This window comes from Pinus tabuliformis, chromosome 1_2, assembly GCF_031772625.1.
Source record: "Pinus tabuliformis cultivar Carrire ecotype Pingquan chromosome 1_2, CPIR1, whole genome shotgun sequence".
Taxonomy (NCBI): Eukaryota; Viridiplantae; Streptophyta; class Pinopsida; order Pinales; family Pinaceae; genus Pinus; species Pinus tabuliformis.
Genome location: NC_142298.1, coordinates 359,492,464 through 359,505,259, shown reverse-complemented (window position 1 = coordinate 359,505,259; position 12,796 = coordinate 359,492,464). Strand labels below are relative to the sequence as shown.

Genomic DNA, 12,796 nt, shown 5'->3' with positions numbered 1-12,796 from the left:
AGCAAAGGGTTTGGGAGCATTTTGGAGGCGATTCAAAGAAAAGGTAAGTGCATTTTGTCTCTATTTGTTTTTCATTTTTATTATAGCGGTTTGCATCTGCATTTTTTGTTTATTTTTTTACAACATTCATGGCTCAACCAAGGGCAGCAGGGAAGGGGAAGAATGTCCCCATTGGAGATGCCCCTCTTGTTCCAATTTCATCAAGGTTTGCAAGTGTTCCCTCTATTGGATGCAACAACAACTTCAAATGTTGAGTTAAGACAACAGCTTCAAGATAACAAATATCCCTTGTGGAAATGTGTCACAAGAGAGCAAGGGCCAGGAAGCAAGTTGAAGGGAGGATGCAATGTTGCTTGGAAATGCAACTATTGCAACAATCATTTCATGAGCACAAATTACTGTGTGAAATCTCATTTGTTGGATTTACCAAGTTGTGGATTCGCAACATGTCTACAAGTGTCTTTAGCTAAGAGGAAAGAAATGGAAAAAGAGGCCAATGTTTTTATGGAAAAGGTGGCTGCAACATCTAAAAAAACAAGAATGATGATCCCCTTCCATTCTTGAGGAAAAGCAGCAACAATTTCCATTTGAGAGGTTTGGTGGGGGACAAGCAGCAAAAAGAAAGGCAGTGGCACTTGGTCCAATGGTCATTTCAGAGAGAGAAACGAGAAGAACTTGATCTCACCATTGCATTCTTTTTCTATCAGAACTTCATATCCTTTAATGTTGCACGCTCACCTTTATTTATTGAGATGTGTCGAGCTCTAACTCAAGGGGCTCCATCAGGGTATGTGCCTCCTGGGTCAGAGAAGCTTAGAACCACATTGTTGACTAAGGCAAAGAAAGAGGTGGAAAAAATGCTTGAGCCTATTAAATTAGCATGGCCAACATCTAGGGTTAGTATTGTTTCTGATGGATGGATAGATCCAGCATGCCACCCATTCATCAACTTCATGATGTCTTCCTTGAATGGTCCAGTTTTCTTGAAATCACTGAATGCACTTGGACAATACAAGGATGCAAAATATATGGGTGAGTTGTTCATTAAAGTTATTGAAGATGTAGGTGTTGATTCTTGCGTGCAAATCATTACAGATAATGCACCTGTTTGCAAGGTTGTTGGCATGATTGTGGAAGCTAAATATCCACAAGTATTTTTGACACCTTGCATTGTCCATTCTTTGAATTTAACACTTAAATCTATTGCTTCTGATGTGCTTTGGATTGGAAGTATTATTGAAGATGCACGACATATCCGCTATTTTGTACAAAATTATACAAATGCCCTCACTATCTACAAAGAGTACATCAAACTATCATTGTTGAAGATTGCAGATACATGGTTTGTCTCTTCATTCATCATGTTGCAGAGGTTGGAGGTCAAGACCGCTCTTGGGGCCATGGTTATTTCAAAGTATTGGTCTTTTTGGAGAAACACAGAGCAAGCAGCCTCAAAAAGAGTGAAGGACACAATGTTAGATGATTCTTGGTGGGAGAGGGTAGATCTACTTATTAAGATCATGGACCGTATCATTTCTTTGCCACGATTTGTAGATACAGACCAACCTATCCTAGGAGAGGCTTATGAGGGATGGGATTCCATGATTGAGTTTGTGAAGAGCATTATTTTATAGAGTGAGTGCCTCGATTATGAGACATCATCAGAGGCCTTCTTCACCACCATACAGGATATTCTTGTCAGCAGATGGGACAAGAATTTTACACCTTTGCATTGTTTTGCTCACTCATTGAACCCAAAATACTACAACCATGAGTGGCTGAATGATGGACCTTCCCACAGATTCCCTCCTCACATGGATGCTGAAATTTCACAGGGGAAGAAAGATGCATTGAGGCAGAATTTTCATGATAGAGTATCCCTTGATGAGGTGGAGGATGCCTTTGCAGAGTTTTCCACTGGCATTGGTTGATTTGCAGGATATGATGTGATTAAAGACAGGGGGGCTAAGAAGCCCTATTCTTGGAGGGCAACTCATGGGGCAACAAGCCCTCCTCTACAATAGTTAGCCATGAGGCTCCTCTCTCAGGTGACTTCATCCTCTTGTTGCGAGAGGAATTGGAGCACATATGGGAATTTATATAGTGTCAAGAAGAGCGGGCTTGAGCAGTCCAGGGCATAGACGATGTTGTATGTGCACACCAACGTTCATCTTATTTACAGGCAGAGGGATGAGTGGTTGAAGGGAAATACAAAGATGTGGGATGTCTTTCCTGATGATATGGGTTTGGACAATAATGTTGAGTTGGCATTGGCCAACTTGGATCTTAATGAGTCAGTGCTAAAGCCCATCACTTTTGATGATGGTAATACTGTAGAGGGGTTATCCTCCACACCAATAGATGCAGAGATGACATTGGATACAGAGGAGGACGATGCAGCAGAGGAGAGCAATGGTGACCATGATGATGACAGTCATGCTGATTTTGATGATGATGATTGATGACTCATGAGCTACCTACTGCCTTGAGGCTTGTAGTTGTTTTCTATTTGCTATTTCTATTTGACATTGGGATTGCTACTACCTATGTAACACATTTTGATTTTGATGACTTCATGAGAAAACTACAGTGTCTTGTATTTCTCCTATTGGATCATTGATGAATATGTCACAGTTGTATTTGTATGCATAATGTTACTTTGTAAAACTTACATCTAGAGGAAGATCTATGTTTGAATCAATGAATTTGTATCATGAATGAGAATTTGTGTACGAAATATCTAATTTTTAATATATATAATAAAATAATATATAACGTGCCCTATTTCAGGGGGGGGTTCAACGTGCTCGTATTGGACACTTGAATCCTCGTGTCCCGTGTCCTTGTGTCACGTGACTTAGGTCACATGTGATAGGATGTGCAAAATAATGCTCATATATCATAAAAGGGCCAAGAGATGACCTAGCATCCTTTACAACAAGGTACATACCCATCAAATAGGGAGTGACTCAAGGATGTTACCTAGTTGTTCTCTGTGTTCTAGTGATGGCAAGGGATGTTTTCTGCCCACCCCACGTTACATCACCTACGAAATATGCCCTTGTGCTACACTGGTTTGTATCAATCTCCACATAACAGATCATGTCACATAAGAGGTTATAAGTTGGATTTTGCTATTGGTTTAACATAGATAAGAGATGATTGTATGGATTTTCCATCCATTTATTGTATGTTTACAAGTGAGAACAGAGTCTTATAAGTGTGTCTCCCTAATGCCTTCCAACCACTAAATATGCATGTAAATTTACAATAAAATTGTTAATTTTCTTAGGGCTATATTGTTCTTTGCTTTAATAATTACATTTCTTCATTAATACATTAAGTTCACCCCATAACATCATAACATTATTTTGATTTACATCATTATTAAGCGGCATATGCAACTATGTAGAAAGAACAATATCATCGTCATCAATGCAAAGGAACGTACAGGAACAATAGAAGAAAAGCATGCACACATAGAGACACCAGAATTGGTCAGAGACTATGGGGAAAACCCTTTCAAATACTTCTTCTTAGATTGTCATCAAATGATTCAGCAAAAGAGAGTACAATAATCCATATCTTCATCTATGCAACTAACCAGCAAAACAACTTCAACATCCATGAAATGAACCCAACAATGTATATGCTCAAAACTCTGATTTTGAAGATTGTAATGAACTGTCACTGTCTGTAGTCAATTGCTGAAATCTTCGGAAGACCGAGGTTTCATCTTTTAGATCCTGGTGGCATGGAGGAGGGGTCATGTGAGCGACTATAGCTTTCCTAGCCACTCCCTTAAGGCTGGCATGCGAGCAACTGGGGTTAGATTTGGACAGTGGAAACCCTAAACCCGCAGTCGCATGGATGGAGAGTTGTCCGTGCGATTGGAAGGCTCCAGTCACATAGATGAGCTTATGTGCATGTGACTACAAGCGAATTCTTCCTGTTCTGTGCCTATGACTGGGGCCCAAAACCCTAAATTAGAGATGTGAGCTTCACACCTTGCAATTTCACCTCAAAGCAAACCTGATCCTCCGCGAACGAGCCTCAAACCTGTGCGAGTCGAGGCAATTGTATTTATAGCCTTTCAAGGTGGTCCACTTTGTTTTAGGGCTGACCTTATCAAATGTGCACATGTGGGCTTTTCTTCGTTAGTTCACTTTCCCTTATCCAATTTGAGTGATCTTTAAGTTGATTTTGGTCCTCTTGAAAAGAGGAATTCAATGCAATCATTATCTCCATCAGGTGAGCTGTCCAAAGTGAAATTTTACCACAGTTGAATATTTTAACACTCCCTCTCAACTAAAGAGAATTCCACCTGCATCATGTCATGTGTATCCTCTCATCAAATCATATCTAGTCTCAAGTATCTCATAATCTTGTATCATCATTGATCATCTCAATTCATCTCTTGCTCATTCTTGCTTATCTCTTAATTGTCCCTGCTCATATGCAAAATATTCTCGAATCTAGAAGAAGAATTTTTCATTGGAGGGGAGCCTAAGCTACCACCCTCTATTCATTTGGCTACTACCCAGAATCTTTGTCAGCGAGCTACTACTCGGAAACTCTATTAACTGTCTATTACCCAAAAATATCAGTGAGAAGTCAGATCTATGACCCGCATCATGATCGGAGAGCATATCATCAGCGAGCACATCTCAACTTGAAACCACATTGGGGAGCTACTACTTAACTCAAAATCTCATGGGGGAGCTACTACTATGACCCCATATCAAGCAATAGGTGATATAGGGGTGCTACTACTCAACACATCCTATTGCCTACTGATCTTCCCAACAATGACCCTAAAGAGTCGTGGTAGAACACCAGCATCATAATTCAAGCTTGGATGAGATGCTCAACTTACCAAGAGGTAAGGATCACAGGCCTCCAAGCCTCAACTCGTTGGCCAGACGAGGAGTGACAATCCCAACAAGCCCTACTTGTGGGTATGATGCCAACTGGGGTATACTCTGCAAAGACCAAGATAGGGTGAGCTACTACTCCAACCCTATGGGTAACAAATATGGGTGATACCGTATTGTCCAAAGTTCCCTCAACCCCAGGAGCCCTTTATCTCAATTCCACGCCTTGGGAGCTCAAACAGGGGAGGAAGAGTTGGCTTAGTGTTCTTGATCAGTCCTACTCTCTATAGATCAGAAACATATCATCGTGCTCATATTTGGTAATCATCATGTCTCAATAGCAGTTGTCTCTTGTTTATACAGGAGATCAAATATCATATTAGAACATAAATAATCATATATATCACAAAAAGGATACCATATTTGACCTCCCTCTCAAGGAAGTGTTAATCACAACCCTGAGCTTGTCTCATACAACAACACTGTCTCAATATATGAAGGTATTCACTACCAATCGGTTCCCACTTTTTGTCATCATAATGTATCCACGTCATATCCAAATCTTTCTCAGACGACTCTCCAAGGAGCTTCTTCTTCTTGCCACATGGCTAGTCATGCTAGCAATATCGTACTCAACCTTAGTTGTGCTATGGACCTCTCATCCAAGATATCATGGCAGGTCACATACTAAGGCAACATCCAAATGTGCTCATCTCATCAATAACGATCCTAATCATCATTAGTACACCCAAGTAGTCACATATGACAAGTTAATCGTCCCATGCAAGTAATTTTAAGGATGTTAGGCAACAACTCAAATTGAATGAAGCGCTCAATCATGAATCAACTCGGCTTCTATGCATATCATGTATATATACAGATGGATGTTCAAAACAGAACATCAATGCTTCAATCAACTGTCGATTACCAAGTCAAGTTCAACAATATCTCTTCACAACTTCTTGAAATTCAATCAGAGTGTCCAAGGATTTTCATTTCCACTTTCCAATACTTCTTCAATAGCTTCACAATATAGATTTTCTTTTCCCAACTTTAGAAATCGATTCATCATGCCATGATTTAGTATTTCGAGCTTCATAAGCCATCTCCCTCTTAGATCATCAGAGGCTCATTTCTTGTCAAGAGTAGACCATCAGTATATAAAACCAAATTCAAAATCAAAGTCGTACCTTGGAACACTTCTGAAGTAGAGGTTTGGATCAACACATCTTCTTGGCTTCACCAGATAATTGTCAATGCAGACATATCTGGATCGGGGAGCTTGCTTCATACAATGCTCTCTGCAAATATAACATTTTTCCAAACCAACATGCTTAGACTTACAATATGGTACAATCAAATCAATGAAGACAGCTCATCAAAGTTTAGATGCCAGATTAGAACCAATATCAAAATCATCACAATATCACAGTATCAGATTCTTTAGACCAAGTGACAGGGAGAGCTCTCATCAAGTCATGACTTCATCTATTATCACGCCGACAAGTTGTCATAAGCAATATCAATCCAAATTTCATCAAGTCATCCTTATGATCGTAATATAAGTCACTAGATGCAAATGCATACATCAAGGATAAGCCATGCGAGTTCCAATCATTCATGGAGATAGCTTCATGTTGAATCACAATTGTCAATACTTCAACCAATGTGCTAAGAACGAGGAGGCCAATTCAAAACCATTATCGAATACCAATATTAGTCATTGGAAGTTCATATGTCATTCTCATCAAGGAAAATCATCAGTCGTCGAATCAAATAATCAGTCATCAAGTCAAATCCCAAATTTTCTTTCATAGAGAGATCTTTAGTCTAGAACATATCAAGTCAAAGTTCTTAAGTCATTATCAAGCATCATGTCAAAACTCCAAACATTGCTCATCTATATCAATCAGCGAAATCATGTCAAACTCTTGTTGCACAAACTTTAAACATAATGACATATTTGTATGCATGTCCCAGTCACCTGCAAACACAAGTTCAATATATATATATATATATATATATATATATATATATATATATAGTAAACATTCAAACTTTCCTTCTCACAGATCATTCTAATGTCTGCTCCACATCTGTAACACTGACATCTTTCAGGTGAGCATCCAATTTCATGCACAAAACTTCGTTTTCTGTGTCCTGTAGGCATATTCCCACCCTTGACCTTACTTTCATGTAGCTCAAAGGCTACAGTCGCACCTGTGAACTTGCTTTTGTGTGACTGAGGTTTAGGGTAAGGGAAAACTTTCTCTTCTTAGATTAGAACTTTGTTGTAGATGAACAATGTCAGATGCCCATAAATCATACTTAAACAATAAAAGAATATAGATATAATGTAAATGGCAATAGGAGAAGAGATCTTATGGAGAGATTCTCCCCTCTAAATGGGAATCCACTTCAGTCATCCTCATTCATGCCATCAACTTGTCGATAATACTGTCATACATCAGTAGATCTGTTAGATCATAAATTCAGACACATTCATCATGGTCATATATGTTAACATTTGCTATTTCACCATTACATCAACATGAATCTTTCATCAAGGGTTAGTGTCAAATAGCTAATAGGAGTATACTTCAAGGATCATGATCACAACATTACTTTGTCACGTAATTCAATCCATCAAGTCAAGGCATTCAATTATAATTACTAAGTACATCAAAGCAAAACCATGGTCAACAAAAGATCATGAATACCAATCTCATTGTTATACTTCTATCATCATGGCTATCTGCTTTCCACAAACAAAATCAGTGCATCAAGTTACCATCTATTAGAATCAAGAAGCTAGCCTTCTTCATGGGATCAAGATATATAAAAATGTTAGATGATAAAGTTTACCAACATATCAAAGATCAATATTAAGTAGCCTCATAGAATCAAGAAGTTCATCATGATCAAGAAGTAAAATACTTGTTCAATACCAAGTGCACCATTTCACCATAAGAAGCGTGGATCCAAATCACTTTCATATGCATGCATGAGCCATTTGAGAAAGAGACATTCTCATCATACGTTAGGGCTTACCATTCCATTACAGCTGAAACATAACATTGAAACAATATACCATGCATACCTTGTAGTATTCAAATACCTATGCACCTTTTCATTTGACTTAGGCAACTTGTACCACTTAAGTCATCTTTTCATCAAGTGCGTCTTTACCTTTTCTAGCTCTAGCTTTTCTTTCCTACATCTTAAATGATCCTCAAGGAGGTTAGAAACATCCAAATACTCAAATATATATGCAAAAAGTATAAGTAATGATCAAAACAATAATCAAATCCATGAGTCTAAACAAAAGTAAAGACATAAAGGAGCATCATAAGTCAAGAGATACTTATCTTCAATGAGGGTGATCCTCTCCGTCTTGAACCAACCTTCGAGAGCCATCATTGTCCATTGTCCATATAACAATATTGCCTTCAATATTTCAACCAACTTTATCAACAACCAGACCTACTAGAGACTATCCCATCTAGGGCTTCATCAAATCTGTCACAAGTGCTTGAGCATATTTACATTGACCATGTTAGATTTCATATCTCATATTTTTTTTCATAAACCAGGGTTTCTCTCAAACCCTAACCTCATAATATCCATCAAACACTAATGCACAAATTCCCTAAGGTTTTCTTCAAACCCTAGAATTCTTTTAGGTCTCCACCGTCCTCTTCTTGCTTCCATCAAAGGTGTCTCCATGGGGGTGATCTCTATGACTTTTCTTTAGCCCAACTCTGAAACTATGTTAATTTTTCTTAGGGCTATATTGTTCTTTGCTTTGATAATTGCATTTCTTCATTAATACCTTAAGTTCACCCCATAACATCATAACGTTATTCAGGTTTACATCATTATTAAGTAGCATATGCCACCAATAGAAAGAACAATACCATCGTCATCAATGCAACATAACATACATGAACAATAGAAGAAAATCATCCACACATAGAGACACCAGGATTGGTAGGAGACCATGGAAAAACCCACTATGAGGAAGAACCCTTGCAAATTCTTCTTCTTAGATTGTCATCAAATGATTCAGCAAAAGAGAGTACAATAATCCATATCTTCATCTATGCAACTAACCAACAAAACAACTACAACATCCATGAAATGAACCCAACAATGTATATGCTCAAAACTCTAATTCTGAACACTGTAATGCACTGTTACTGTCTTAGTCAATTGCCGAAACCCGCGGTCACTGAGCGAAATCTTCAGAATACTGAGGTTTCATCTTTTAGATCCCGGTGGCACAGAGGAGGTGTCATGTGAGTGACTATGGCTTTCCCAATCACTCTCTTAAGTCTGGAATGCAAGCAACTGGGGTCATATATGGACATCAGAAACCCTAAACCCCCAGTCGCATGGATGGAGAGTTGTCAGTGCGACTGGAAGGCTCTGATCGCACGGATGAGCTTCTGTGCATGCGACTACAATTGAACCCTTCCTGTTTTGTGCCTGCGACTAGGGCCCAAAACCCTAAATCAGAGATAGAGCTTCGGACCCTACAATTTCACCTCAAAGCGAACCCAATCCTCCGTGTACGAGCCTCAGACCTGTGCGAGCCAAAAATAAGATAGAAGCGTGTCTCATCATTGTGTCCAATGAGGTAGAGGGCACTTGTATTTATAGCCTTTCAAGGAGGTCCATTTTGATTTAGGGCCAACCTGATCAAATGTGCACATGTGGGCTTTTCTTCATAAGTTCGCTTTCCCTTATCCGATTTGAGTGATCTTTAGGTCGATTTTGGTCCTCTCAAAAAGAGGAATTCAATGCAATCATTATCTCCATCACGTGAGCTGTCCATAGTGGAATTTTGGACCGCAGTTGCATTTTTTTAACAAAAATGATATGGTTAGCATTCAATCAAGCCTTCTCAAACTCTAGGGGTAATTGGTTACTGCCCATAAACCTGGGAACCATGAAAGAGAGGATAAAGCATGCCTGATGTGAAACCTCCTATGCAACCAAATACAAGCATGGTCCATTCTGCTAGATGTTCATTAGCATTATTTGTGATGAAAAATTTAGACATGGTATTGGTCCATTATTTTGTGGCATGATTTAAGCCTCTCTTTTTACATAGGAACTATAGCTTGTCTCTTGCAATCCTGTATCATGTATGGCCTAATCATTGAAGCCAGACTTTTACCTTTTAAAATGTGAATGTATCCTAAGGGATTGGGATGTGTTCCCTGCTTTCGTAGTAACTCTGGATACAATAGTACAGTTTGGGAACATCTTTGGCTATCTGATGAGTGGGGATATCCTGTTGTACACTCAACTTGATGAATGACTGAGCTGTGGCGGGTATGGTCAACCGTCACATAGTGGACTGCAGATGAGGATACATTATAGATTTTAAAACAAGCAAAGAGTTATGGACTTCAAAAAATGTAAATCTAATAACTAATTTAAAAGTTGACACTGACCATTAAAACTTTAACTAATTCTAAGCCATTACTACCTCTGCCCATTTAGTTGTTCTTGTCACCTGGTGTCATCCCTCCAGTCTCCAGCTGTAGTGAATGCCTGTACCAATGTCCTATCCAATAGTTGATTGTTTCTTATTTTACCTTTCCATGTTATGGTAAATTTTCTTCATGTTTACATTTCTTTTTATTTATTAGTCTTTCATTCTTAGTAGTTTTTAGTGTTCATCTTCTTTTCTTAATCTTTATAATCTGTAGGATGCCTTCTTCATGTTAGTTTCAATCAGTTTTATTATAATTTATAGTTGCTGCATCCTTTGTTGGTCTAGCAAAACATCTAAAGTCTTCCTTTTGGCATGTGTTATACTTGTTAAACATTGTCTTGCCCCATGCACTGGTGACTGGAACGTTAAAAACCCCGGGTCTGGTAATTCATTTAAAGCAATCAGAAGTTTATTTAATAAACATTGTTTTTAATTGAGTTGTATCTTTGCTAGTCTTTCAAGCTAGTACAGTAGGCTTCTTCTCTGCCATCCTGTGGCTTTGATGCTTTTAGTGAAAGCCCTTCTATGTAGGAGATATTCTACGCCAGGTCAAAAAATATGCAAACAGTTATACACATAAGGTAGCTCTTTATTTATTTGAATGACTTACTGGCATTATTAGCGGGGTGGGAGGGGGAAGGAAAAGGACACGAGAAAGATGAAGCTTTATATAAGAAAAATATATTTCTTGAAGAAAGTACAACTATGTCGATGCATATATGGAAGTATTGTTCAGGAGTTGCAAAAATCGGCAATGCAAATGGTTTCTCAGACAATGAGGCTCATAACCTAGAGATGCCAAACATTTTGGGGAAACTCGACAGAAAATGAAAAATGTAAGTAACAGTTAGAATGTTATTATTTAGGTTAGTTGGTGGATGGCTGGTTTCAAGTGGATTTGTGGCGATGATGCCAGAATTTCGATTGTATCTGTTTCCCAATGCCCAAGTTTATTTTATATTTATTTTGAATTCATATTTGTATGTGAGCATGTTATTTGTGCAAAATATCCAGTTTTATGATTAATTGAATGTGAGTCTCAAATGTGATTTTTTTTGTATCCCAAATGTGGTATTATCATGCATTCCTGCCTTTTTACGTACACTGATTCTGTTTTTTTGACAATGATATAGTGTGACACGCAATTACTTTGAGAACCTTGTTCGAGCATTGGAGAATGGTCTGTCGGATGTGAACAATTCACAAGCAGCTAGCAGCAGAACCAGCACCTCGAAAGCTTCTGGTAGCAGCAAGGGAAAAGGTGGATTTTTAAAGGTTGGAGGTTCAAAAATTCGTTCAAGCAGGACTGGAGATATTGCAGGCCGCTGGAGCTGCACTCACTGTACATTTTCAAATGTGAGTTCCATGACAGTCTGCAGTATCTGCCATCGTCCACGATGATGTAGCCCCTGATGACAAAGTCTGTTGCCAGATATCATAGAATGCAAAGCTCTGTATTCAGTTCATTTCTTTTTCCATGGATGTCATTCAGCTCCCATGTTGCAGATCAAAATCTGCTTTGTAAGGACATGTTTTTACTTGAACCTGTAGAACAGGATGCTTCATGCTCTTGTATCCTGATCTATTTGTTGATGCTTTTATCCTTAAATGGTGCTGATATAATCTAAGAGGAATGATTCTGATTTCTGGTGCATTTGAAATGAGGGGCTATCATCCATATAACTAGGTTGGTTGAAGGTAGTTTCGCTTTAAGTTCAACCAACGTCACATGGTTTGGGTTCAGCAACAATCAAGTTCAATTTGAATTCAAAATTTTCAATCAGGTTTGAATGAAGTTCACCGTTAAGTTTGGATATATATATATATGCTAATCAATTAACTTACAAATGATTTAATTCACATATCGAACAAATTTATGTATATCAATCTTTTATAAAATAATGTTAAAAGTTTATATAAGTGGTAGTCCGATTTGGAGTTTTTCTGGGCATATTTTCTGGTATGATTTGCCTAGAATCTGGTAGGGGTTTATTGGAATCACACGTTTGATTTGTGAACTCTCCACAATTCAAGTGGCCCATGTTGAGAAACCAAGTGTAATAAAGATCGACACCTAATTTCTCTTTTTTGATAATTACTAGTGAATATTAAATGTCTTCTTTTATTACTTACATTTTCGTCAAGCAATCATTCAAATGTTCAATCTTTCTGTTTCAGGAATACAAAGATCACAAAGAGACAAAAGAAACCAAAATCAGGTTGTTAGCCAGGGCAAAACCAAATTGCCACCAAAAGACCAAGTCACCTTCAAAGTCAAAGTCAATGCTGGTCAATTTTTCTCCAAATTTATCAAACCTTAGAAATTCGGACCTGCAACTAGGGCTAAATTTCAGTCCGCAACTACATAAGAATTTGACCTCTTTCACAAATGTTACAGTCCACACGTGCAAGCTAC

General features: G+C 38.2%; 1 protein-coding gene across 2 annotated transcripts in view; it reads left to right on the top strand.

Annotated features, from left to right (window-relative positions):
* LOC149205861 (putative E3 ubiquitin-protein ligase ARI8) overlaps positions 1 to 12,025 on the top strand; it is a 446,435-nt gene extending 434,410 nt beyond the window's left edge. The window contains exon 15 of one of the 2 annotated variants that reach the window (XM_089395192.1): positions 11,514 to 12,025. In XM_089395192.1, the coding sequence (XP_089251318.1) occupies positions 11,514 to 11,781 (268 nt within the window). In that variant the 3' untranslated portion in view covers positions 11,782 to 12,025. The remainder of the gene's footprint in view (positions 1 to 11,513) is intronic. The other variant, XM_089395193.1, reaches the window with a different exon arrangement.
* Positions 12,026 to 12,796: the final 771 nt, after the last annotated feature.